The sequence below is a fragment of the Scyliorhinus torazame genome, chromosome 13, assembly GCF_047496885.1.
Source record: "Scyliorhinus torazame isolate Kashiwa2021f chromosome 13, sScyTor2.1, whole genome shotgun sequence".
In the NCBI taxonomy this organism is placed as follows: domain Eukaryota; kingdom Metazoa; phylum Chordata; class Chondrichthyes; order Carcharhiniformes; family Scyliorhinidae; genus Scyliorhinus; species Scyliorhinus torazame.
The window spans coordinates 1,078,205-1,104,310 of record NC_092719.1 but is presented as its reverse complement, the minus strand read 5'-3'; the positions used below and the strand labels follow the sequence as shown (position 1 = coordinate 1,104,310).

At 53.1% G+C, this 26,106-nt stretch overlaps 1 protein-coding gene across 1 annotated transcript in view; it reads left to right on the top strand.

Moving 5' to 3' along the window:
• Positions 1-26,106, top strand: part of LOC140387803 (semaphorin-3E-like) — a 401,767-nt gene that overhangs the window by 91,030 nt on the left and 284,631 nt on the right. Inside the window, exon 2 of the mRNA XM_072470936.1 lies at positions 21,134-21,294. Coding sequence (XP_072327037.1) covers positions 21,134-21,294 — 161 coding nt within the window. The remainder of the gene's footprint in view (positions 1-21,133; positions 21,295-26,106) is intronic.

Below are 26,106 nucleotides of genomic sequence, written 5' to 3'. Positions count from 1 at the left end.
AGCCCCAACCTTAAGGGGCTAGGCCCGCGCCGGACTAATTTCCGCCCTGCCAGCTGGCGGAAAAGGCTTTGGTGCCCCGCCAGCTGGCGTGGAAATGACATCACCAGGCGGCGCATGCGCGGGAGCGTTAGCGGCCGCTGATGGCATTCCCGCGCATGCGCAGTGGAGGGAGTCTCTTCCGCCTCCGCCATGGTGGAGACCGTGGCGAAGGTGGAAGGAAAAGAGTGCCCCCACGGCACAGGCCCACCCGCGGATCAGTGGGCCCCGATCGCGGGCCAGGCCACCGTGGGGGCACCCCCCCGGGGCAGATCGCCCCGCGCTCCCCCCAGGACCCTGGAGCCCGCCCGTGCTGCCTTGTCCCGCCGGTAAGGTAGGTGGTTTAATCTACGCCGGCGGGCCAGGCATTCCAGCAGCGGGACTTCAGCCCATCCGGGCCGGAGAATCGCGGTGGGGGGGGGCGCCAACCGGCGCGACGTGATTCCCGCCCCCGCCGAATATCCGGTGCTGGAGAATTAGGCAACCGGCGGGGGCGGGACTCACGCCAGCCCCCGGCGATTCTCCGACCCGGCGGGGGGTCGGAGAATCTCACCCCAGGGCACTGTTTCTAAAGGGTGCTCCTAACCCTTCTCAGCATCGGGGCATGAGAGCACCTTCTATTCCCACCAATTCAGTCAACTTTCCCCCATCTCGCTGCCATCAATGCGGGCATCCCACCCCCCTCACCCCCACACCATCGCTACCCCCTCGGCATAATGGGAGGCCCCAGTGGATTTCCCTGGATGCTCCACCCCAGACCAGCCAATCTGGACTCGCCAACCTGGCAGTGCCGGGGGGCTGCCTGAGGGCTCCCTCACACCCAGGGGCTCTCCTCACCTCCGAGCCCTCAGCATGGTCGTCACGGCTGGTGTTTATTTTTGGAAACCAGTAGTGATTCCCCCAGCGGAGGGGGGGGGGGGGGGAAATATGGTGAACCCAGAAGCAATGGCGTAAAGCTGTTTTTGAATATTAATCAGCTTCACCCCCTCGCTGGGCTGATTACGTCGCTGGTGGGGGGGGGGGGGGGGGGGTGGGGGGGGGGGGGCAGCGAAGATCTCAAAATGAGATTTCCCTGGCGCAAATCCCGTTCTGGCCCTCTTGCGAGAGTTAACGCCCATAATGGGATTTGAATCCATGGCGAATGGATGTAACCAAAAGAGAAAATGCTGGAAAATCTCAGCAGGTCTGGCAGCATCTGTAAGGAGAGAAAAGAGCTGACGTTTCGAGTCCAGATGACCCTTTGTCAAAGCTTTCTGACCACACGCGGCGGGGGCGGGGGGCAGGAGGGGGTTTACCAGCCGCTCTCCCAGCGGATCCTCCGGTCTTGCCAGCAGTGAATTCCCGTTGTGGAATTCCTGGCTGCAAGGGTGGATTCAAGGGAAAGTCCCATTGAGATCCTGTCACCCGTCAACATCAGGCTGCCTCTTGCTGTTGGGGAACATGCTCGGGGTGACGGCAGAAAATCCCCCCGTCCCTTTGCCAATAAAACCTGCTCATTCTGAACTGGGCTCTTGTGAGATTCCGTTTCTGTCGAACAAACACTGACCCATTTCGGGTCATGTTTCTGCCATGGAATAACACAAATGTAGCAACATGCCTGGCACCAGCACTCCAATCATTGACTCTCTGTGAATAGAATATTTGGATTATCATGGCGGTTGTACAATGGGATGGGAATCTGTTTTGCTGTCACCTCGATGGGATTTCCCAGCTCACTGTCATAACAGAGTTATGAATTTCGAGATAAATGTTCTCCAACAGTGCCGGAGCAGCCTGGATAGATTGTTCTCTGCTATTGCTGCAAAATCACCGCCCCTTTCTGAAAACCCCTGACTCTTTAGAGTTAATTTCATTTAACTCAGTTTTATTTGAACTGTAACATCAATTCCAGATGTCAGAGTGAGAACATAATGTTCTCATTCTGAGGGTCCGAGCTCCGCAGCACAACTTATGGACAGTATCAAGGCTCTCACTGCACTTTGATGCTGAGGAATGTCTTGTAATGTTGGGTTGATGTCTTTTGAATAAGATACTAAATTGACGTTCCATCCAATTGAAGAAACCATTGTTAAAAATCCCATCCCAGTGTTCGAAACTTGGCAGTGAATCCTCCCAGTCTCTTGACCAACATTCCCCCCTCCGTAACCGCAGCAGTTAATATCTATCCCTCTCACTGCTAGTTATGGAGGGGCTACGGTCAATACACTCAAAAAGAATTCACTGTCTGATGAACTTCGAGACCCTCTGGCAACATGCGAAAAGCATCGATATAAATGAAAGTATTTCCTACAAATGCCAAGTGAATTTTCACATTATGATTCTAAAATTCAAATCATATATTTTGCTTTGATTGTTAACTTTATAGATCAAATGAAGTCTTTTTCTCCAAAACGAGGATAAATGTGCAGTTGTGAATCTTGCAGTATCTGTGTCACCATGCTGCCTGTGTAATGTTTGAGGCTGTAGTTTCAGTAATGGGTTGATCAGCCACTGGGAGCAAGAACAGAATTGAGGAAACTATGGAAGTAACAAAAGCACTCACAGGACATTGACATGGTAAGGTCTCATCATTCGAGAGAAATCTGAATCTATCCTCAGTATTGAACAGTCTGCATGTGTTGGCTGTGTCTTCTCATTTACAGGCACCAAGTCAACCACTCCGGGTTGGGCACTGATTGTCCACTTGCTGCCCACTCACATACGTGACTGCAATAAAATATATTCAATAGATTGAAATACATTGTGGGCTGGATTCTCCATTCTGGAGACAAAGCACTCCTATGGAATAAGCACTCAAAGTTTGCAGATGGTACCAAGCTGGGTGAACTGGGATGAGGATGTAGAGATCCTACAACATGATCTGGACAGGTTAGGACAGTGGGCCAGTAGGACCTGGGTGTCCTTGTGCACCAGGCGCTGAAGGTAAGCATGCAGGTGCAGCAGGCGGTAAAGAAGGCAAATGGTATGTTAGCCTTCATTGCGAGAGGTTTCGAGTATAGAAGCAGGGATGTGTTGCTGCGATTGGACAGGGCCTTGGTGAGGCCACACCTGGAGTATTGTGAGCAGTTTTGGTCTCCTTCTCTGAGGAAGGATGTTCTTGCTCTCGAGGGAGAGCAGCGAAGGTTTACCAGACAGATTCCAGGGATGGCAGGACTGTCATATGGGGAGAGATTGGCTAGGTTGGGATTGTTCTCACTGGAGTTCAGATGAATGAGGAGGGATCTCATAGAGACTTATAAAATTCTAACAGGACTAGACAGGGTAGATGCAGGAAGGATCTTCCCAATGATGGGTGTGTCCAGAACCAGGGGTCACAGTCCGAGGATTCAGGGTAAACCACTTCGGACAGAGATAAGGAGACTTTCTTCACACAAAGAGTGGTGAGCCTGTGGAATTCATTACCACAGGAAGTAGTCGATGCTAAAACATTGAATATATTCAAGAGGCGGCTGGATATAGCACTTGGGGAGAATGGGATCAAAGGCTCTGGGGAGAAAGTAGGATTAGGCTATTGAGTTGGATGATCAGTCCTGATGGTGATGAATGGCGGAGCAGGCTCGAAGGGCCAAAAGGCCTCCTCCTACTCCTATCTTATATGTTTCTATTTAACCACTCCTGGTCTCCGTTGGTGTTAGGAGCAGAGCCCAGGAGCGATTCCCTCTCCTTTCCCATGCAAATTTATGCATGGAGGGGAGTTCACGTGATTATTTGAATCCTTCCACTGGCGTGAGCGTGTAGTTTGCTGCTGGGGGAGAACAGGAGCATCGGATCAGGATTTGTGCCTGGTGTTGATCCCGTTTTTAGCCCAACGTTTGATTCTCCGTTGGATTGGGAACTCGCTACCTGCGGCAGGTGGCAAAGGCCCCACTCCCAAATGACACAGATTATTTCACACATGGAGACCTTGAGCAACTTGAGGAAGCCAGCGGCAGTGGAAGAAGGATTTATTGAGCTATGAATACACTGCCCAGGGCAGTAACTCCCTCCCAATCCAGTCCTTCTTGGGACAACCAACAACTGTGGGCCCTGCTTGGGCCGGCTTTTATGGGTAGTCTTTAATGAGCTCCAGGTGGGTGGCCTCCGCCCCCGACCTTGGAAGCTCGTACTCCACGAATCCCGTGGGAAGATCGACAATGGTTTCCCTGTGCTCCTTGTGGGAGTTATGACAAGATCAATCGCTCTTTATTCTCCAAACAAGCAAATGATCTCCACTCTCTCCAAATATCTTCATACACTTTTCCACCATCGATCTATCCAATCCAGTATTGACAGGTTCTACTCCATTCACAAACCCTGGAAATGAATTACACAGCCTCACCTGCTGTGCAAATAGGCTTCTCCACTTTATTCAAAATCTTTACATTTCATCTTCCCAATCGTTCCTCAATCTATTCTCTCTCCAATAGAAGCAGGCTGGTTCGACCAATGATGTTTCAATAATTTTAAACACTTTTATCGTAATACCTCAAAATCTGGATGATTCAAACAGCAAAATTCACAAAGTTATCTATTGATGACTCAGTCCTTTTAAAATGATTTATTTCATAACCATTCCCAGTTGTAAGATTCGGCTCCACCTGAAATGCAAACATGTTGTTTCCTCATTTTACAAAAGCGAATCAATCTGCTCTGTGTTTTCAGTATTTTCTGTTAGTTTTCACTATTTGCATTTTTTCCTCCGTTTAATTCAATTGTGCTCGAGACAACTGGTGGAATTAGCATTGTTTATATCTCTTGGAACCCAGTTTAAAATCTCATCCTGAACCTGTGCAGGATGATAGAAACATTTCTGGTGAGGTTCTGCAAAAGCTCCTACAAGATGGTTATTTTGCAAACACCTCCTCGGTTAGACTGCTGTTTACTGAGTTTATGGGCACGTTTAATCTAAGTGACAATAATGAAGAGGAATCCAATTGTATTCAGCATTTGGATTTGGTAAACTGCCTTTGGGGTGTGAGTGGTTTGTGTGTGGAAGAGGAGTCATTCTCTTACTATTTCTTTTTGTTAAGCAGCTCTATCCAGCTGTGGTAAATTCTAGATCATTTAACACTGGAGCAAAATGATTCAAACTAAATTGTTTTGAGACACTGTTTTTGTTGGATGTTTCATTCGGACTCAACGGGTCTGTGTCTTTTACAGAATGTGCAATGGGGTCCCTCACAGTAACAGAGGCGGATGTCTGATTAGCTTTTGTATTACAAGAGGTCTAAACATGAACAGCCTCACCCGCTGTCAAAGCAAAAAAACATCAAGGACTGAAATTTGAAATAAAATGAATAAACGCTGAACTTGCACACGGCAAAGTGGTCAGGTGTGAAAAGGATCAAATGATAAATGGATATTTTGAACTTGTCTCGAGCCCCGATCCCGTTTTGAATTACAGGAATTCCACATCTGTTTGCCAGCAAGTTCTATCGAACACCATCCACGCTGTGTGTATTTCAAAAAGCAGTCACAGAAATGATGACATAACCTTTACAATTATTAGTGTTGAAATAAGGATATTAGAGTTTCAGCAAATGCTATGGGCGCGATTTAACCAAACAAAATCATGAGCAAAATTCTCCTACCCGCCCCGCCACATTTCTGCCCCGACCCGCCGGCGGGAGTCTCCGTAACGCCGGCCGGTCAATGGGGTTTCCCATTGTGGGGCAGCCCCACGCCGTCGGGAAACCCCCGGGCGCCGGCAGAACGGAGACTCCCGCCGGCGGAGAATGACGCCCCAGATTGTGTTCTGGGTGGGATTGGCAGGGTGGTTCCTGATGTGTTGGGTGCTCTGGATCCGTGGAACACATACAGGCCACCAACACTTAAAATAATGCAACACTATTTTATTAAGCTAGAAACTGTTGAACATACTTTCACTGTGGGTTAACACGATGTTAGATTAAACTAAAGACCTATGTCTGTCCTAACCAGTCTATGCACTCAGCACATGGTGAGGATCTGTGCTGTAAGCTGTAAGCTCTGTCCTTCTGAGAGGCTGCATCCCGAATGAGCGGGAACTCTGATGCCCTCTGTCTTTATAGTGCGTGTGCTCTAACTGGTGATTGGCTGCGGTGTTGTGTGTGTTGATTGGTCCCGCTGTGTGTCCATCAGTGTGTGTGTCTGCACCATGATATACTGGTGTATATTATTACATCCCCCCTTTTATTAAAAATGTATGTGTGTGGCAATAAATAATGTGTGGTGGGAATGTTCCTAACTACGTGTGTGCGAAGACATATTTACAGGACTACGTACATGAGAACTAAACTATTTACATGGGAAGGTGCCTGGTGCAGAGAAGCAGTGTGCAACAAGAATAACGAGAGCAACACTATATACAAACCGGGGAAACAATCAAACAAAGCAATGAAACAATTCAGAGAGTCCATAAGTTCGCAAAGTTCATTCATTTAGTCTCTGAGGTGGGTGACGAATTCTGGTTGACTGCCTCAAGGGTGGGTCGAGAGCCGCCGGTTCAGGAGCGGGCTGGACTGCGTCAGAGTCAGGGGGAGGCAGAGTGACAGGGAGCTCTGCATAGTCCGTGGCAGGGTCATCAGGAGGGCGAGGCAACACTGGAGGATCACGTGGCAAGCGTGGAATGAGATGAAGGGCGTGTCGAATGCGGCGCAGATTAGAGTCATCCGGTAGATGAACCAAGAACGAGCGGGGGGGGCCACCTGTTGAAGGACAACAGCAGTTGCAGACCAGCCACCATCCGGAAGATGGGCACGGACGTTGTCATCTGGAGCCAGAGCAGGGAGATCAGCTGCACGGGAGTCATGAGCCGCCTTGTGCTGTGCACGAGACAGCTGCATCCGGCGAAGGACCGGAACGTGGTCGAGGTCTGGGACATGGATGGACGGCACCGTCGTCCTCAGGGTGCGACCCATGAGTAACTGGGCTGGCGACAGGCCAGTGGACAGTGGGGCGGAGCGATAGGCCAGCAAGGCAAGGTAGAAATCAGACTCAGCATCAGCAGTCTTGCATAGGAGCCGTTTGACTATATGTACTCCCTTCTCCGTTTTGCCGTTGGATTGGGGGGTACAGGGGACTGGACGTCACATGGGCAAAATTGTACAGCCTGGCAAAGTTGGACCATTTTTGGCTGGCGAAGCAGGGGCCATTGTCCAACATAACCGTGAGTGGGATGCCGTGTCGAGCAAAGTTTTCTTTACATCCACGAATGACTACAGACGAGGTGAGGTCGTGCAACCGTATCATAGAATTTACAGTGCAGAAGGAGGCCACCCGGCCCATCGAGTCTGCACCGGCTCTTGGAAAGAGCACCCTACCCAAGGTCAACACCTCCACCCTATCCCCACAACCCAGTAACCCGACCCAACACTAAGGGCAATTTTAGACACTAAAGGGAATTTTAGCATGACGAATCCACCTAACCTGCACATCTTTGGACTGTGGGTGGAAACCGGAGCACCCGGAGGAAACCCACGCAGACACGGGGAGGATGTGCAGACTCCGCACAGACAGTGACCCAAGTCGGGAATCGAACCTGGGACCCTGGAGCTGTGAAGCAATTGTGCTATCCACAATGCTACTGTGCTGCCCAATTACCTCCGGGTAATTCAAAAAGTAGTCCACGATCAGGACATAGTCTCTACCCAGCGCGTGGAACAGGTCGATGCCCACCTTGGTCCATGGTGACGTGACCAACTCATGGGGCTGCAGGGTCTCACGTGGTTGGGCCGGCTGGAAGCGATGACAAGTGGGGCAGTTGAGCATTGTGTTGGCTATGTCCTCATTGATGCCGGGCCAGTACACTGCCTCTTGGGGCCCGTCGGCGGCACTTTTCCACGCCAAGGTGGCCCTCGTGTAGCTGTTCCAGGACGAGCTGGCGCATGCTATGCGGGATGACAATGTGGTCCAGTTTCAGAAAAACCCCGTCTACTACCGCCAGATCATCTCTGACGTTATAGAACTGAGGGCATTGACCCTTGAGCCACCTGTCTGTTAGGTGGCGCATGACACGCTGTAGCAAGGGGTCAGCCGCCGTCTCGCGGCGAATTTGGACGAGGCGTTCATCCGAGGCAGGTAGATTGGAGGCCGCGAATGCCACATGGGCGTCAACCTGGCAGACAAATCCCGCTGGGTCACATGGAGTGTTGAGTGCCCTGGAGAGAGCGTCAGCAATGATGAGGTCTTTGCCTGGGGTGTATACCAGCTGGAAGTCGTATCGCCGGAGCTTGAGAAGAATACGCTGGAGGCGAGGCGTCATGTCGTTCAAGCCTTTCTGTATTATATTGACCAGCGGGCGATGGTCGGTCTCGACGGTGAATTGAGGAAGTCCGTAGACATAATCGTGAAACTTAACCACACCGGTCAGAAGGCCCAGGCACTCCTTTTCTATCTGCGCGTAGTGCTGCTCCGTGGAGGTCATCGCACGTGACGCATATGCAACGGGGACCCATGATGAGGACTCATCACGTTGAAGGAGCACTGCCCCAGTGCCGGATTGACTGGCATCGGTCGAAATTTTGGTCTCCTTTGCTGGATCAAAGAAAGCTAAGACCGGGGCCATGGTCAGTTTGGTTTTGAGTTCTCTCCATTCGCGCTCGTGGGCAGGGAGCCATTGGAAGTCTGTCGTCTTCCTGACCAGGTTCCTGAGAGCCGTGGTATGAGAGGCGAGGTTAGGGATGAATTTCCCTAAAAAATTGACCATGCCCAGAAATCGGAGGACCGCCTTCTTGTCCTCTGGTGTTTTCATAGCGGTGATGGCAGCTACCTTGTCCGCATCCGGCTGCACACCCAATTGGGAGATGTGGTCCCCGAGGAACTTTAGTTCCGTCTGACCAAATGAGCATTTGGCCCTGTTGAGGTGGAGGCCATGCTCATGTATACGTCTGAATACGCGCTGGAGGCGACTAACGTGCTCCTGCGGGGTGGTGGACCAAATGATTATGTCATCGACATAGACACGAACACCTTCAATATCTTCCATCATTTGATCCATAATCCTATGGAACACTTCTGATGCCGAGATGATCCCAAAAGGCATCCTGTTGTACCAATATCTTCCAAAGGGGGTATTGAATGTACACAGTTTCCTTATCGAGCTGGATTTGCCAGAATCCTTTTGAGGCGTCGAGTTTAGTAAAGAGCTTGGCGCGAGCCATCTCACATGTGAGCTCTTTGCGCTTAGGAATTGGATAATGCTCCCTCATGATATTGCGATTTAGATCCTTGGGATCAATGCAAAGTCTCAATTCGCCAGAAGGCTTTTTTACACATCCCATGGAACTGACCCAGTTGGTCAGTTCCATGACTTTGGAAATCACTCCTTGGTTCTGGAGGTCCTGCAGCTGCTGCTTGAGGCGGTCCTTCAGGGGTGCTGGGACCCTGCGAGGTGCGTGCACCACAGGCGTGGCATTCGGTTTTAATAAAAACTTGTAGGTGTACGGGAGCGTGCCCATGCCCTCGAAGACGTCGTGGTGCTGGTTGATAATGGCGTTGAGCTGCGCCCTGAAGTCGGTGTCCTGAAAGGCAGACGTGTCAGCAGGAGAGAGAGAGTGAACTCTCTGAACTAGGTTCAACAGCTTGCATGCCTGTGCGCCAAGCAGGGAGGCTTTTGAGGAGCCCACGATTTCAAAGGGAAGGATGGCTTTGCGTGACCTGTGCGTCACTTCGAGCTGACACGAGCCGCTGGCAGCAATGGCATTGCCATTATAGTCTAATAGCTGGCAGGCTGATGGCAGGATGGCTGGTTTGACCCGAAGGCTTTGGAGGTCAGATTGGCGGAGGCACCGGTGTCCAGGCGGAATCGTATTTGGGACCGGTTGACCGTCAGGGTGGCACACCGCTCGTCGTTCGGATCGATACTGTATACCGATAGAGGCTGGATTCTTTGCTTCGGGGACACCCTCTTTTTTGTAACGATACCGACTCGAAAAGGCGCCTTCGGGTCCTCGGTGTCAATATCGGGTAGCAGGTCCGCATCGGACTCGGTGACCGTGGGTTGAATGGTCCGGACATTCCTGCGAGGCTGGCTGGAGCGACACGAGTTGTCAGGCTGAGCTGCTCTGCATAAAGCAGCATAGGGGCCAAGTTTGCCACATCTCAGGCATCGTCAGTATTTGGCAGGGCATTGCCACTTTAAGTGGGCAGAGCCACAGTTGCCGCACGTTGTAGTTTCAGTACGTTCACTGCGACACCGCGCATGCGCGGTGCGGTTGTACATGGTGCGTGCCTGCACAGTGCGTTCATCGACGTCGACGTCCCCTCGTTCGGAGCGCACAAGCGCGGGAGTCTGCGAAAAGCGCGCAAAATGGCCACTCTCATCCAGGCTGAGGCCCTGGAGTTGCTTGATTGCTTGGACCCGTTCTGGCTCGTGGGGACCTTGCCGCGCTGTTTCAGCCGCTTAGATGTGGGAATACCGACTAGTGGCGTGTTCGTGTAGCACGCAGGTCTCGATGGCGGTCGCTAGGGTGAGTTGCTTTACCTTGAGGAGCTGCTGGCGTAGGGGGTCCGACTGAACACCAAAAACAATCTGGTCACGTATCCTGGAGTCGGAGGTGGGCCCGTAATTACAGCACTGCGCAAGGATGCGGAGGTGAGTGAGAAAGGACTGGAAAGGTTCATCCTTACCCTGCAAATGCTGTTGGAGTACATAGCGCTCGAAACTTTCATTATGCTCGATGTTGCAGTGACTGTCAAACTTAAGAAGGACCGTCTTGAATTTTGATTTATCTTCACCATCAGCAAAGGTGAGAGAATTGAAAATATAGGTGGCATGTTCCCCGGCCGTGGATAGGAAGAGAGCGATCTTCCTGGTGTCTGAGGCAGCTTCCCGGTCTGTGGCTTCAAGGTAGAGCTGGAAGCGCTGTTTGAATATCTTCCAGTTGGCCCCTAGTTTACCGGTGATGCGGAGCGACGGCGGTGGGCGGACGCTGTCCATTTTGCAGGGTGACTGTATGCTGGTGGAAGGCAGATCACTTGCAGGTAGGTCTAAGAAGTTCTAATATCCCTCAACACCTGGTGTCATGTTGTGTTGGGTGCTCTGGATCCGTGGAACACATACAGACCACCAACACTTGAAATAGTGCAACACTATTTTATTAAGTTAGAAACTGTTGAACATACTTTCACTGTGGGTTAACACGATGTTCGATTAAACTAAAGACCTGTGCCTTGTCCTAACCAGTCTCTGCACTCAGCACATGGTGAAGATCTGTGCTGTAAGCTGTAAGCTCTGTCCTTCTAGGAGGCTGCATCCCGAATGAGCGGGAACTCTGATGCCCCCTGTCTTTATAGTGCGTGTGCTCTAACTGGTGATTGGCTGCGGTGTTGTGTGTGTTGATTGGTCATGCTGTGTGTCCATCAGTGTGTGTGTATCTGCACCGTGATATACTGGTGTATATTATGACAGCTCCTGGTTGGGAGCACTGGGAATGGCTCTGCTATCTAACGGCACTCTGCTATTTCAGGCCCCAGCGGGAAGGCCCCCCCCCACCCCCCGCCCCGAGCCGCACTTGCCATAATCTTCTGCAATGAGGAACTCCAATCAGCGGAGCTCCTCGGTGCGGGTCGAGATCGGGATTTAAACTTTAAACACCGCCCCATTCTATCACCCCCCCTTTCCCCAATGCCCCACTCACCTGTTGGGGTGTTTACAGTTGCCCCATACCCCTCGTCCGTTCCCCCACCCCCCCTCCCCACGTGCAGGAAGGACACCTCTGGGCCAGATCCCCGGCGCAGCCAGAATGCCAGCCTGGCACCCTGGCAGTTCTCCTACCAGCCTGGCAGTGCCACCTGGGCACCCTGGCAATGCGAGTCTGGCAGCCAGGTGGCACTGCCAGGCTGGCCATCCCAAGGTGGCAGATGGCATCACCCTGCCCAGAGACCAATCACCCAGGAGCCTCCGTTTCCCTGGGAGACCCCACCCCCACAAGTGCTGTTCCGCCTGATCCCCGTTTGGGAGGACCAGGACTGAATGGCCCTTCCCTGAGGTCTCCAGGGGGAAGGCGTTAGATCCCAGGGTCTCAGGTAGGTCAGGTGAGCTGCATATCAGAGTTAGATGACCTGCTCACTTTAATATGCAGATTTGCCAAATATTCCCACCTACAATGGCCGGGATCTAGATCATTGCGTCTTGCGAGATCCCGTTACATCTTGTGAGGCGTAACGAGCCAGGTAAATCCCGAAAGAGATTTCTCCCGGCATCTAACCACTGCGTCGTGCCCCATTCTGGCGAGACCAGACCGGTAGATTGCGCCATAGTTACAATGAATTGATTTCAGCCTCTGTCAGAGCAGCCAGAAACTTCTTTCAGCTGATCTGATGCTATTATGTACAACGTGTACAAGGTGATGAGAGGCATGGATAGAGTGGATAGCCAGAGACTTTTCCCCAGGGTGGAAATGGCTGTCACGAGGGGACATAATTTTAAGGTGATTGGAGGAAGGTATCGGGGAGATGTCAGAGGTTCTTTACACAGAGAGTGGTGGGTGTGTGGAATGCACTGCCAGCAGAGGTGGTGGAGTCAGAGTCATTCGGGACATTTAAGTGACTCTTAGACAGGCACATGGACAGCAGTAAATTGAAGGGGTGTAGGTTAGGTTGATCTTAGATTAGGATAAATGGTCGGCACAACATCGTGGGCCGAAGGGCCTGTGCTGTGCTGTACTGTTCTATGTTCTATTATAGCTGGAGTGGTGGTCGGGAATATCAGAGGATTCTCAGTCATCTGAGCGGGTTATTGTAGTTGAATTGCCAGGAGGCCAACTCTGAGGTGAATTTAAAGGTGGAACAGACTGCGAGGGAAATTCCGACTCCTGCTTTCAAGATACTGCTATTTACTATTGACTCAACCCTGTTGTCCTGCAGTTGGTTCAATAGCTTTTCAGAAATTATTTCAGATCAAATCTCTCACTGATCAGTCAAGTTTTTGTTTAAATGTTTTAAAAGCAGGGACAAACTTGGCTGCCTTAACCATGTGATCTATGAAAGTGCAAACAGCTTTCCTCAATGAGGTAGTAGGTTGGGTTGACACACACCCAGTGTGGCCGCTCACAGTTTGGCTCATTGTAGTTGAGAAGTGGAACCAGCAGGGTTCAATTAAAATTTACGAGACACATTTCAAAACTGTCGAACACCCGTTGAGTTTCGACAGGGGGAGGTGTCGAGCCCTCGTTTCTGGCTGGTGGGAATGACGGCTGGGTGGAGAGCCGAGGGGTAGTCCCACAATTGCAGGGGACAGTGCCAGGGGGCAGTGCCAGGGGCCAGTGCCGGGGAGAAATGCCAGGGGACAGTGCCAGGGGGCAGTGCCAGGGGCCAGTGCCGGGGAGAAATGCCAGGTGGCAGTGCCAGGGGGCAGTGCCGGGGCAGTGCCAGGGGTCTGAGCCAGAGGGCAGTGCCAGGGGAAGTGCCGGGGGCAGTGCCAGGGAGAAATGCCAGGGGGCAGTGCCAGGGGGAAGTGCCAGGGAGCAGTGCCAGGGGGCAGAGCCAGGGGGCAGTGCCAGGGGCAGTGCCAAGGGTCAGAGCCAGAGGGCAGTGTCAGGGTGCAGTGCCAGGGGACAGAGCCAGGGTGAATTGCCAGGGGTCAGTGCCAGGGGGCAGTGCCAGGAGGCAGAGCTAGGGGGCAGAGCCAGGGTGAAATGCCAGGGGGCAGTGCCAGGGGGCAGAGCCAGGGGGCAGTGCCGGGGACAAATGCCAGGGGGCAGTGCCAGGGGTCAGTGCTGGGGTAGTGCCAGTGAGAAATGCCAGGGGGCAGTGCCAGGGGGCAGTGCCAGTGAGAAATGCCAGGGGGCAGTGCCAGGGGGCAGTGCCGGGGCAGAGCCAGGGGTCAGAGACAGAGTACAGTGCCAGGGGAAGTGCCAGGGAGCAGTGCCAGGGGCAGTGCCAGGGGGTAGTGCCAGGGGGCAGTGCCAGGGAGAAATGCCAGGGGGCAGTGCCAGGGGGCAGTGCCAGGGGGCAGTGCCAGGGGTCAGAGACAGAGGGCAGTGCCAGGGGGCAGAGCCAGGGGGCAGTGCCAGCGGGCAAAGCCAGGGGGTAAAGGCAGGGGGCAGAGCCAGGGATCAGATCCAGGGGGCAATGCCAGGGGGCAGTGCCGGGGCAGTGCCAGGGGGCAGTGCCAGGGGGCAGTGCCAGGGGAAAGTGCCAGGGAGCAGTGCCAGGGAGCAGAGCCAGGGAGCAGAGCCAGGGGGCAGTGCCAGGGGGCAGAGCCAGCGGGCAGTGCCAGGGGGCAGAGCCTGGGGGCATTGCCAGGGGGCAGAGCCAGGGGGCAGAGCCTGGGGGCAGAGCCAGGGGGCAGTGCCAGGGGGCAGTGCAAGGGGACAGAGCCAGGGAGCAGTGCCAGGGGGCAGTGCCAGGGGGTAGTGCCAGGGGACAGTGCCAGGGGGCAGAGCCAGGATCAGAGCCAGGGGGCAGTGCAAGGGGACAGAGCCAGGGGTCAGTGCTGGGGCAGTGCCAGGGAGAAATGCCATGGGGCAGTGCCAGGGGGCAGTGCCAGTGAGAAATGCCAGGGGGCAGTGCCGGGGGCAGAGCCAGGGGTCAGAGCCAGAGGGCAGTGCCAGGGGAAGTGCCAGGGAGCAGTGCCAGGGGGCAGTGCCAGGGGGTAGTGCCAGGGAGAAATGCCAGGGGGCAGTGCCAGGGGGCAGTGCCAGGGGGCAGTGCCAGGGGGCAGTGCCAAGGGTCAGAGACAGAGGGCAGTGCCAGGGGCAGTGCCAGGGGTCAGAGCCAGAGGGCAGTGCCAGGGGAAGTGCCGGGGGCAGTGCCAGGGGGCAGTGCCAGGAAGAAATGCCAGGGGGCAGTGCCAGCGGTCAGAGCCAGAGGGCAGTGCCAGGGTGCAGTGCCGGGGCAGTGCAAGGGGACAGAGCCAGGGTGAAATGCCAGGGGGCAGTGCCAGGGGGCAGTGCTGGGTGCAGTGCCAGGAGGCAGAGCCAGGGGGCAGTGCCAGGGGACAGTGCCAGGGGGCAGAGCCAGGATCAGAGCCGGGGGCAGTGCCAGGGGGCAGAGCCAGGGGGCAGTGCCAGCGGGCAAAGCCAGGGGGCAAAGGCAGGGGGCAGAGCCAGGGATCAGATCCAGGGGGCAATGCCAGGGGGCAGTGCCGGGGGCAGTGCCAGGGGGCAGTGCCAGGGGACAGTGCCAGGGAGCAGTGCCAGGGAGCAGAGCCAGAGGCAGTGCCAGGGGGCAGAGCCAGCGGGCAGTGCCAGGGGGCAGAGCCTGGGGGCATTGCCAGGGGGCAGAGCCAGGGGGCAGAGCCTGGGGGCAGAGCCAGGGGGCAGTGCCAGGGAGCAGTGCAAGGGGACAGAGCCAGGGAGCAGTGCCAGGGAGCAGTGCCAGGGAGCAGAGCCAGGGAGCAGAGCCGGGGGCAGTGCCAGGGGTCAGAGCCAGAGGGCAGTGCCAGGGGAAGTGCCAGGGGGCAGTGCCAGGGGACAGTGCCAGCGGGCAGTGCCAGGGGACAGAGCAAGGGTGAAATGCCAGGGGGCAGTGCCAGGGGACAGTGCCAGGGGGCAGAACCAGGATCAGAGCCAGGGGGCAGTGCCAGCGGGCAAAGCCAGGGGGCAAAGGCAGGGGGCAGAGCCAGGGATCAGATCCAGGGGGCAATGCCAGGGGGCAGTGCCAGGGGGCAGTGCCAGGGGACAGTGTCAGGGAGCAGTGCCAGGGAGCAGAGCCAGGGAGCAGAGCCAGGGGGCAGTGCCAGGGGGCAGAGCCAGCGGGCAGTGCCAGGGGGCAGAGCCCGGGGGCAATGCCAGGGGGCAGAGCCAGGGGGCAGAGCCAGGGGGCAGAGCCTGGGGGCAGAGCCAGGGGGCAGTGATAGGGGACAGAGCCAGGGAGCAGAGCCAGGGAGCAGAGCCAGGGGGCAGTGCCAGGGAGCAGTGCCAGGGGGCAGTGCCAGGGGGCAGTGCCAGGGAGCAGAGCCAGGGAGCAGAGCCAGGGGGCAGTGCCAGGGAGCAGTGCCAGGGGGCAGTGCCAGGGAGCAGTGCCAGGGGGCAGTGCCAGGGAGCCATGCCAGGGGGCAGAGCCTGGGGGCAATGCCAGTGGGCAGTGCCAGGGAGCAGAGCCAGGGGCAGTGCCAGGGGGCAGTGCCGGGGACAGAGCCAGGGAGCAGAGCCAGGGGGCAGTGCCAGGGAGCAGAGCCAGGGGGCAGTGCCAGGGAGCAGAGCCAGGGAGCAGAGCCAGGGGGCAGTGCCAGGGAGCAGTGCCAGGGGGCAGTGCCAGGGAGCAGTGCCAGGGGGCAGTGCCAGGGAGCCATGCCAGGGGGCAGAGCCTGGGGGCAATGCCAGGGGGCAGTGCCAGGGAGCAGAGCCAGGGGCAGTGCCAGGGGGCAGTGCCGGGGACAGAGCCAGGGAGCAGAGCCAGGGGGCAATGCCAGGGGACAGAGCCAGGGGGCAGTGCCAGGGGGCAGTGCCAGGGAGCAGAGCCAGGGAGCAGTGCCAGGGGGCAGAGCCAGGGGGCAGTTCCAGGGGGCAGTGCCGGGGGGCAGAGCCAGGGGGCAGTGCCAGGGGGCAGTGCCAGGGGGCAGAGCCAGGGGGCAGTGCCTGGGGGCAGAGCCAGGGGGCAGTGCCAGGGAGCAGAGCCAGGGAGCAGAGCCTGTGGGCAGAGCCAGGGGGCAGTGCCAGGGGGCAGTGCCTGGGGGCAGAGCCAGGGGGCAGTGCCAGGGGGCAGAGCCTGTGGGCAGAGCCAGGGGGCAGTGCCAGGGGGCAGAGCCAGGGGGCAGTGCCTGGGGGCAGTGCCAGGGAGCTATGCCAGGGGGCAGAGCCTGGGGGCAATGCCATGGGGCAGTGCCAGGGGGCAGTGCCACGGGGCAGAGCCAGGTGGCAGTGCGAGGGGGCAGTGCCAGGGAGCAGTGCCAGGGAGCAGAGCCAGGGAGCAGAGCCAGGGGGCAGTACCAGGGGGCAGTGCCAGGGGACAGAGCCAGGGAGCAGTGCCAGGGAGCAGAGCCAGGGAGCAGAGCCAGGGGGCAGTGCGAGGGGGCTGTGCCAGGGGGCAGTGCCAGGGAGCAGTGCCAGGGGGCAGTGCTTGGGAAATGCCAGGCGGAAGTGCTGGACAAGAATGTTGTGGCAGTGCCTGGGAGAGCTTCCATTGCAGAGGACCATGGGAGGATTGGAGCGGGAGGCGGGTGCTGGAAACCTTGTTTTTATTTTTGTTAAATCGGGTGCCCCAATCTCTTGAAGGCGGAGGTTTCCAGTGGGGCAGATTCGTTCAGAGTCGGCAGCCAAGTGCTTTCCCGTCTGAGTTGAAATGAGAGCAGATTCCGCCCAGCGTCTCTGTTGGCCACGCTGAGAATTGAAGGTGAACCAGTTGGTATCACTAACTCCACACTAATCGCTAGTTTGGGTAAATTGCTCATTTAGCACCGTGGGCTAGAAAGCTGGCTTGTAATGCAGAACAAGACCAATTCCCGTACTGGCCTCCCGAACAGGCGCCAGAATGTGGCGACTAGGGGCTTTCACAGTAACTTCATTGAAGCTTACTTGTGACAATAAGCGAGTATTATTATTTTTATTGGGTAGCACGGTAGCACAGTGGTTAGCACTGTGGCTTCACAGCACCAGGGTCCCAGGTTCGATTCCCCGCTGAGTCACTGTCTGTGCGGAGTCTGCACGTTCTCCCCGTGTCTGCGTGGGTTTCCTCCGGGTGCTTCGGTTTCCTCCCACAGTCCAAAGACGTGCAGGTTAGGTGGATTGGCCACGATCAATTGCCCTTTTTGTCCAAAAGGTTAGGAGGGGTTATTGGGTTACGGGGATAGGATGGAAGTGAGGGCTTAAGTGGGTCGGTGCAGACTCGATGGACCGAATGGCGTCCTTTTGCACTGTCTGTTCTATGTTCCAATACCAGAATGGGTTTAGCCAATGGAACAATAAAGTTACAAGGGGTTCGATACTTTCGGCACAAAAAGCAATATGACAACTCACAACGTTAAACATATATTGGATTGTAGATTTAAATATCAAATCTCTTTCTCTTCGATGTCAACAGGTTAAATACACAGGTATTGGTGGTTGACTTGTTGCATCATTCCTCTGTGTACCTGAGGATTACCAATGTGCTTCCTCTGAGATAGAGATAAGACATCTCTAGTTCTGAGCAACATAATCAGCTGATGGATCAAGTTGTTATAAAATAGCAAACTTTGTACATTTGCCCATTGTTAGTTCAGCACTTTCCTTCACAATAACATTCAGTGTAATGATCATATTTTGTCTCGGGTTGTTTTCCAAGAATAAATACATAGATTAAATAAAAATGCATTAAGGTCTGTTCATCATTGATAGGAATATTTCCTCGTTGTTTATATTCTTCAATACATGATCAAGATATGGTGCCAAATTATTTAATTTTTCCTTGGAGAGGAACCATATGATGTTACAAACATGTTCCATTCCACAGCGTAACAATAAGAGTGTAAAATCTAATGAATTATGGTTTGACACAGCCTGTGTCGTTGGTTAGGCACACCGGACATCCAGAAAAGACATTATGAAGGCTTAATTCTTTCAAATCCCTGAAGTATGTAATGTGGGGGTTGGAGAGGCTCGCAGGGCATCCTGTAACATGCTCCTTTAGAAACGGAGGAGATTGGTCCGCCCACCACCTGCTTCAAATCAGCAAACAGTAAAAGGATGACTTTCCCCGGCTCGTGTTTGTGGAAAGCACTGACCCTTACCCAAAAGAGCCGAAGGGATTTAATCGCATTCCCAGCTCTTCACAGCACAGTCATGTCGAGCCAGAAACTCTTAAACACTGATGAATAGGGAAGGCTGATGATAAACTGCAGCAATCGAGCTTTGGATATATAAAATGTTGCTCGTTTTAGCCTTAGTTTAATTGCTCTAATTCTGTCACCTTTGCTCTTGAGTCGCCAGGTATCTTTCTGATATCACCACGTGGTTCAAGTCCGAGTAATGATTAATAATCCAACACACCGCTTAGTAAGAGTTAAATCAACGCTCATTTATTTTTACAGCAATTAATACTTATACATTAATTCTACTTCTAAACTACTACCTACCACTAACAGGCCAATACTTAACTTTGGAAATGGCCCACCAGGTCAGGGAAACGAATGGCCTTTCGTATGGGTTCTGAGCCTGCGGGATTCCAAAGCTGGCACAGGTCGACAGTCAGGAGTGCCTATCTCTTGGCAAGCATTGGAGTAAGACTTACTATTTCTCGCGGCTGTTGCAGAGGGTCAACAGAAGGGTCTCCAAGGGTGCGGAGAGGAGAAGAAGGGAAGAAGGCTTATTTGAACTTGGCCCCTATTCTTATAGTCCCCAGGGGCTTCCCGCCTCTCGGGGCGGACCTTGTACCTGGTTCCAAGTGATTGGACTTGGTCCCAATCACTTGGTTCGATATTCTCCAATGCTGGAGCGATTCCTTGATCGGGGGGTGGTCGTTTATCTCTCTTTGTGTCAGCTCCTGCTGGCGCCGAAAGGTCTGGGTTGGCTTTGTGTGTTTATTTTGTATCAATTGTTCCTGGGGATTGCTGATTAATATGCAGGTGGCTGGGGTGTTGTGATGTTGATGGCTGCAGGTATCGATTCGGTCTGGCTTCCCCAGAGGCGAATCCACTGTTTTACCTGCAGCTGTCTGTTTGAGTCCTGTTGGCTGATTTTCCCATCAGCCTCTTCCGTTCGCCATTTTAAATCGGGGTTTGGCCATTCTAATCGGGAGTCAGCCATTTTACATGGCTACATTAATATATGGGGGCAGCACGGTAGCATTGTGGTTAGCACAATTGCTTCACAGCTCCAGGGTCCCAGGTTCGATACCAGCTTGGGTCACTGTCTGTGCGGAGTCTGCACATCCTCCCTGTGTGTGCGTGGGTTTCCTCCGGGTGCTCCGGTTTCCTCCCACAGTCCAAAGATGTGCAGGTTAGGTGGATTGGCCACGATAAATTGCCCTTAGTGTGTTGGGTGAGGTTAGTGGGTTATGGGGATAGGGTGGAGGTGTTGACCTTGGGTACGGTGCTCTTTCCAAGAGCCGGTGCAGACTCGATGGGCCGAATGGCCTCCTTCTGCACTGTAAATTCTATGATAATCTATAGAAAGAGAGAGAGAGAAAAGAGAGAGAGAGAGACACACCTTCCTGATGATTCCCTTATTTCCTCTATATTCCTTTATTTTTGTCGTTACCATTTTTGATCCATGACCATTTGCTGCAAAACAGATATACCGTTTTGGACACTGTTGAGGAGAATGACCTCTCAGGGGGAAGCAGCAACAGCCAAATTCATTGCACTACGGTTGGCTCTGCTGCAGAGGGGAGGAGTAAAAAGTGCGGGAATGCAATAGTTACCGAGGACTCAGTTGTAAGGGGGAATAGACAGGCGTTTCTGTGGCTGCAAACGAGACTCCAGGATGGTGTGTTGCCTCCCTGGTGCTGGGGTCAAGGATGCCTCGAAGAGGTTACAGGACATTCTGGAAGGGGAGGGTGAACAGCTAGTCGTCGTGGTACGCATCGGTACCAACGACATAGGTAAATAAAGGGATGAGGTCCTAAAAGCAGAATACAGGGAGTTAGGAAGTTGAGAAGTTGGATCTCAAAGCTATTGGTCTCAGCATTACTACCAGTGCCACGTGCTAATCTAATCTAATAATCTTTATTCGATTACTTTTCACAGTAACTTCTGCATTAAGTTACTGTTAAAATCCCCTAGTTGCCACATTCCGGCGCCTGTTCGGATACACAGAGGGAGAATTCAGAATGTCCAATTCACCTAACAAACACGTCTTTTGAGACTTGTGGGAGGAAACCGGAGCACCCGGAGGAAACCCACGCAGACACAGTGAGAACGTGCAGACTCCGCACAGACCATGGCCCAAGCCGGGAATCGAACCTGGGACCCTGGAGCTGTGAAGAAACAGTGCTAACCACTGTAGATTCAGAAAGAATGTTCCCAATGGTGGGGGAGTCCAGAACTAGCGGTTCAAGAAGGCAGCTCACCTCCACCTTCTGAAGGGCAACTGGGGATGGCCAACAAATGCTGGCCCACATCCCGTAAATTAATTTTAAAGAACTACCTTTAAGTATTGTCCTGGTTTTTGGGTGACTTGAATCTAAAATTTTCCAGCGAGCTCTTACTGTGTCAAAGTAACTACATTCATATTTGCCCCAATCTCCATAATTTATTCTCAGCCTTTACTTCTTGCAGAGTTGTGGGAGCTGAACAGGACCACAGTATTCCATGGACCGCGTGGATATCTCGACCTGCGAACAGTTCTGTTGGATGAATATCAGGATCGGCTGTTTGTGGGAGGCAGAGACCTTGTATATTCACTCAGTTTGGATCACATCAGTGAAGATTACCAAGAGGTAAAGTAGAACAAGCTTGCTAGAGATACACAGATATGGCGTTTGCATGATGGGATCTATTTGTTCCGAACTCCAACTGCTCTTTAAAACATTTGAAAAATTGAGCCCAAAGGGTCAAAGTTTCTAACAAATCAACGGTTTCACAAGGTGACAATTTGAGTCCAGCTGATATCTGATATCTTCTGCCTCCCCGAAAGTGATCGTGGTCAAAGAGATTGGTTTTAATGAGAGTTTGAAAGGAAGAAAGTGAGATGGAGAGGCAGAGAATTTTAGGGGAGGCATTCTAGAGCTTTGAGTCCCGACAGTTAAAGGAACGGCTGCCAATGGTGGAGTGATTAAATTTAGGAATCAAGAGATCAGAATTAAGGAGGATTGTGGGGCTGGAGTAGAATACAGACGTCAGGAGCGATGAGACCACGGAGGGATTTGAAACCAAGGATGAGAATTTTAAATTGATCTGTTGCTTAATCAGAGGCAATGGAGGTCGTCAAGAACAGAGGTGGTGGACAAATAGGACTTGGTGCGAGTTGGAAGACAGGTAGTAGAGTTGTGGATTCATTCAAGTTTACAGAGAGCAGAATGTGGTTTACCAACCAGAAATGTGTTAGAATAGAGAAATCCAGGGAAACAAAGACATAAAGAGACATGGATATAAACCATAAGCAAAATTAACATCTCTGATTGGTCTAGAAATTAAATCACCTTGTGCCTATTGGACAGTGTAAAGATTATACCTGATAATCTAATACAGTGGATCTTTCACACTGAAAATTTGCCACCTGCCATATTAATGTGCTCTGCATGGGGTGGAGGTCATTTAAAAACATCTCCTTCCATATTTCTTATTGTACCTTTTTGTGAATTTGGTTCACTCAGCGTTAAACTCCCCATGAGACAGCTGCTCAGTAACATGAACCCTGCAGCGTTGCTGCTTAAAAGGCTCACCGCTTTACACTCTTTGCTAATTGCCTTTTTGGCTTTGATTGACATAGACATAGACATAGAATTTACAGTGCAGAAGGAGGCCATTTGCCCACCTAAGCCCACACCTCCACCCTATACCCACAACCCAGTACCCCCATCATCCTTTTTTGGACACGAAGGGCAATTTAACATGGCCAATCCACCTAACCTGCACATCTTTGGACTGTGGGAGGAAACCGGAGCACCCGGAGGAAACCCACGCAGACACGGGGAGAACGTGCAGACTCCACACAGACAGTGACCCAAGCCGGGAATCAAACCTGGAGCTGTGAAGCAAGAGTGCTAACCACAATGCTACCATGCTGATTTGGCCTATCTTCCACATTCTAACTCTTAATTCCGAAAAAGTTTTTTTGCTGGAACTGGAATTTTTTTTTTCCTTCAAAATAATTCTATTCACATCAATCTGATGAATCTCGCTTTGGGGTTGGAGGATCAGAGAGCGCAGTGGAATAGGACGAGAGTGAACAGGAAGAGGTGAGAGTGGGTACCCACTGTGAGAGGTGAGAAAAAGGCGGGTACCTACTGTGGGTTTTCAGGGAATACAACTCCTCCCTCCCCTTTACGATGAGTGTGATATTTTTAAAGGAAAGGCTGACAAAGTACAAACAAACCTGGGGCGCGATTCTCCGACCCCCCCACCGGGTCGGAGAATCGCCGGGGGCTGGCGTGAATCCCGCCACCCACTGTGTCCCGAATTCTCCACCACCAGAGATTCGGCGGGGCGGGAATCGCGCCGCGCTGGTCGGCGGGCACACCCCCGACTATTCTCCGGCCCGCGATGGGCCGAAGTCCCGCCGCTGTCAACCCTCTCCCGCCGGCGTGGATTAAACCACCTTTTGAACGGTGGGACAAGGTGGCGCGGGCAGGCTCCGGGGTCGTGGGGGAGGGGGCGCAGTGGGGCCCACCGATCCGCGGGCGGGCCTGTGCCGTGGGGGCACTCTTTTTCTTCCACCTTCGCCATGGTATTCACTATGGCGGAGGCGGAAGAGACCCCCTCCCCTGCGCATGCGCGGGGATGACGTCAATAGCCGCTGACGCTCCCGCGCATGCGTCGCCTGGCGAAGACCTTTCAGCGCCGGCTGGAGTGGCGCCAAAGGCCTTTCCCGCCAGCCGGCGGAGCGGAAACCACTCCAGCGCGGGCCGAGCCCCTCAAGGTGAGGGCTTGGCCCCTAAAGGTGCTGAGAATTCCGCACCTTTGGGGCGGCCCGACGCCGGAGTGGTTCCCGCCACTCCATTACGCCGGAACCCCCCGCCCCGCCGGGTTGGGGAGAATCCCGCCCCAGAGCTTTATTGGAAAGGTGTTTACTCCACAGACTGTTAGACTAGACTGCCCATTTGCCCATGCAAACAGCCAATGATGTCATTATTACATCATGTGATTGGACTTTTAAAGTGACCTTGTTCCAACTAGGAACAAACATGAAATCAAAACATTTTCCTCCCCCTTTACATTCGCAGTTCCTGCAACGAAACACAATGTAACATTGACAATCAAAATTTATAATATGAACAATTAATTAGCACACCAGTCAATCAGTTAGATGTTTCCGAGAACATTGATCTCTGTGGTGATCGCACTGTAGTTGTACCCTGAGATGAAACTTTATCATCTTTCTTGCAAATGAGAGAGGATTTAACTCTAATGAAGACAGTAGAAACCACGAGGCAAACTGAGCTCAGTCTTTGTTTGTGGGGACAGGAAAGTCTGATGAAAATGAAGGACTGTGGCAGTTCCGATTAAACTCGGCGAGGTGAGGAAAACATTTACAAAAGGTAGGAAGGCCCAGTAGGTGGAGCAGAGCACCACAACTATGGAAAATAATTGTCCAGCAATCTGAAGCACAGCCTGCAAAAGGAAGGAAAATTATTCAAAGGCAAACCATATACAACAGTGGAATTACCACAGAAAAGGATATTTATCCCCACTTCAGTCCTAAATGGTCTCTTATCCTGAGACTGTGACCCCCTGTTCAACATCCCTGTTGCCCCCCCCCCCCCCCACCCCCAGCCAGAGGAAGCAACATCCCTGAATTCAGTCTGTCCAAACCTGGCAGAATGTTATACGTTTCAATGAGATCCCCTCCCATTCTCTGAACTCCAGTGACTACAGGCCCAGGCGACCCAACCTCTCATCAGACGACCAGCCGGCCACCCCAGGGAACAGTCTGGTGAACCCTCGCTGCACTCCCTCTGTGGGAAGTCTAATGTTTCCACACACTGGGCTGGTCAATTCCAGCCCCACTTTTTTTTTAACAAACAATTTTATTGAGGTATTTTTTGGCATTGTAAACAGTTACAGATAACAGAAATGTGCAAACATCAATATAAAACCAATGCGTCAATCAAACTATACTGCACATGCCCGCTCCTCTCCCGTAGACACTACCCGCCTATTTATCCCTCCTACTCTACTCTAATCCGCCCCCCCCCCCGCTGACGTTCACTCTCCCGCAAAGAAGCGATGAATGGTTGCCACCTTCGGGCGAACCCCAGTACAGATCCCCTCAAGGCAAACTTAATTTGTTCCATACCCAGAAAACCTGACATGTCCGAAAACCATAGTTCGGTCTTCGGGGGGTTTGAGTCCCTCCATGCCAGCAGTATCCGCCGCCGGGATATTAGGGAAGCAAAGGCCAGAACATCTGCCTCTTTCTCCCCCTGGACTCCCGGGTCTTCTGAAACCCCGAAAATTGCCATCTCTGGACTCATCACCACCCTTGTTTTCAGCACCCGGGACATGACCCCCGCAAATCCCTCCCAGTACCCCCTAAACGTAGGACATGCCAAAAACATGTGAACATGGTTCACTGGTCCTCCCGCGCATCTAGTGCACTTGTCCTCTACCCCAAAGAATTTGCTCATCCGAGCTACCGTCATGTGGGCCCGGTGAACGACCTTATATTGAATCAGGCCGAGCCTGGCACATGTTGCGGTTGAGTTTACCCTACTCAGAGCTTCCGCCCACAGCCCGTCCTCCATCTCCCCGCCAAACTCCTCCTCCCATTTGAGTTTCAGTTCCTCCGTCTGGGACTCTTCCCCCTTCATGAGCACCTTGTAGTTGTCCGAGACTCTACCCTAAGCATCGCCTTCTTCACCCACGGGGATTTTCCCACCCAGACAAAGCTCGTGATGATTTTGACAGTCCTTTTGAAGAAGGACCGTGGGATAAAAACCGGAGGCACTGGAAGATGAACAGAAATCTAGGGAGGATTGTCATCTTTACAGCCTGCACCCTCCCCGCCAGTGACAGCAGGAGTGCAGGGTTTAAACTAGTTTAGCAGGGGCTTGGGAACCTGAATTGTAGCTCCAGTGTACAGGAGGTTGAGGGTAGTGAGGTCATGAGTAGGGTTTCAAAGTTGCAGGAGTGTACCGGCAGGCAGGAAGGTGGTTTAGAGTGTGTCTTCTTCAATGCCAGGAGCATCCGGAATAAGGTGGGTGAACTTGCGGTATAGTTTGGTACATGGGACTTCGATGTTGTGGCCATTTCGGAGACATGGATAGAGCAGGGACAGGAATAGTTGTTGCAGGTGCCGGGGTTTAGATATTTCAGTAAGCTCAGGGAAGGTGATAAAAGAGGGGGAGGGGTGGCATTGTTAGCCAAGGACAGTATTACGGTGGCAGAAAGGACGTTTGATGAGGACTCGTCTACTGAGGTAGAATGGGCTGAGGTTAGAAACAGGAAAGGAGAGGTCACCCTGTTAGGGGCTTTCTATAGGCCTCCGAAAAGTTCCAGAGATGTAGAGGAGAGGATTGCAAAGATGATTCTGGATAGGAGCGAAAGCAACAGGGTAGTTGTAATGGGGGACTTCAACTTTCCAAATATTG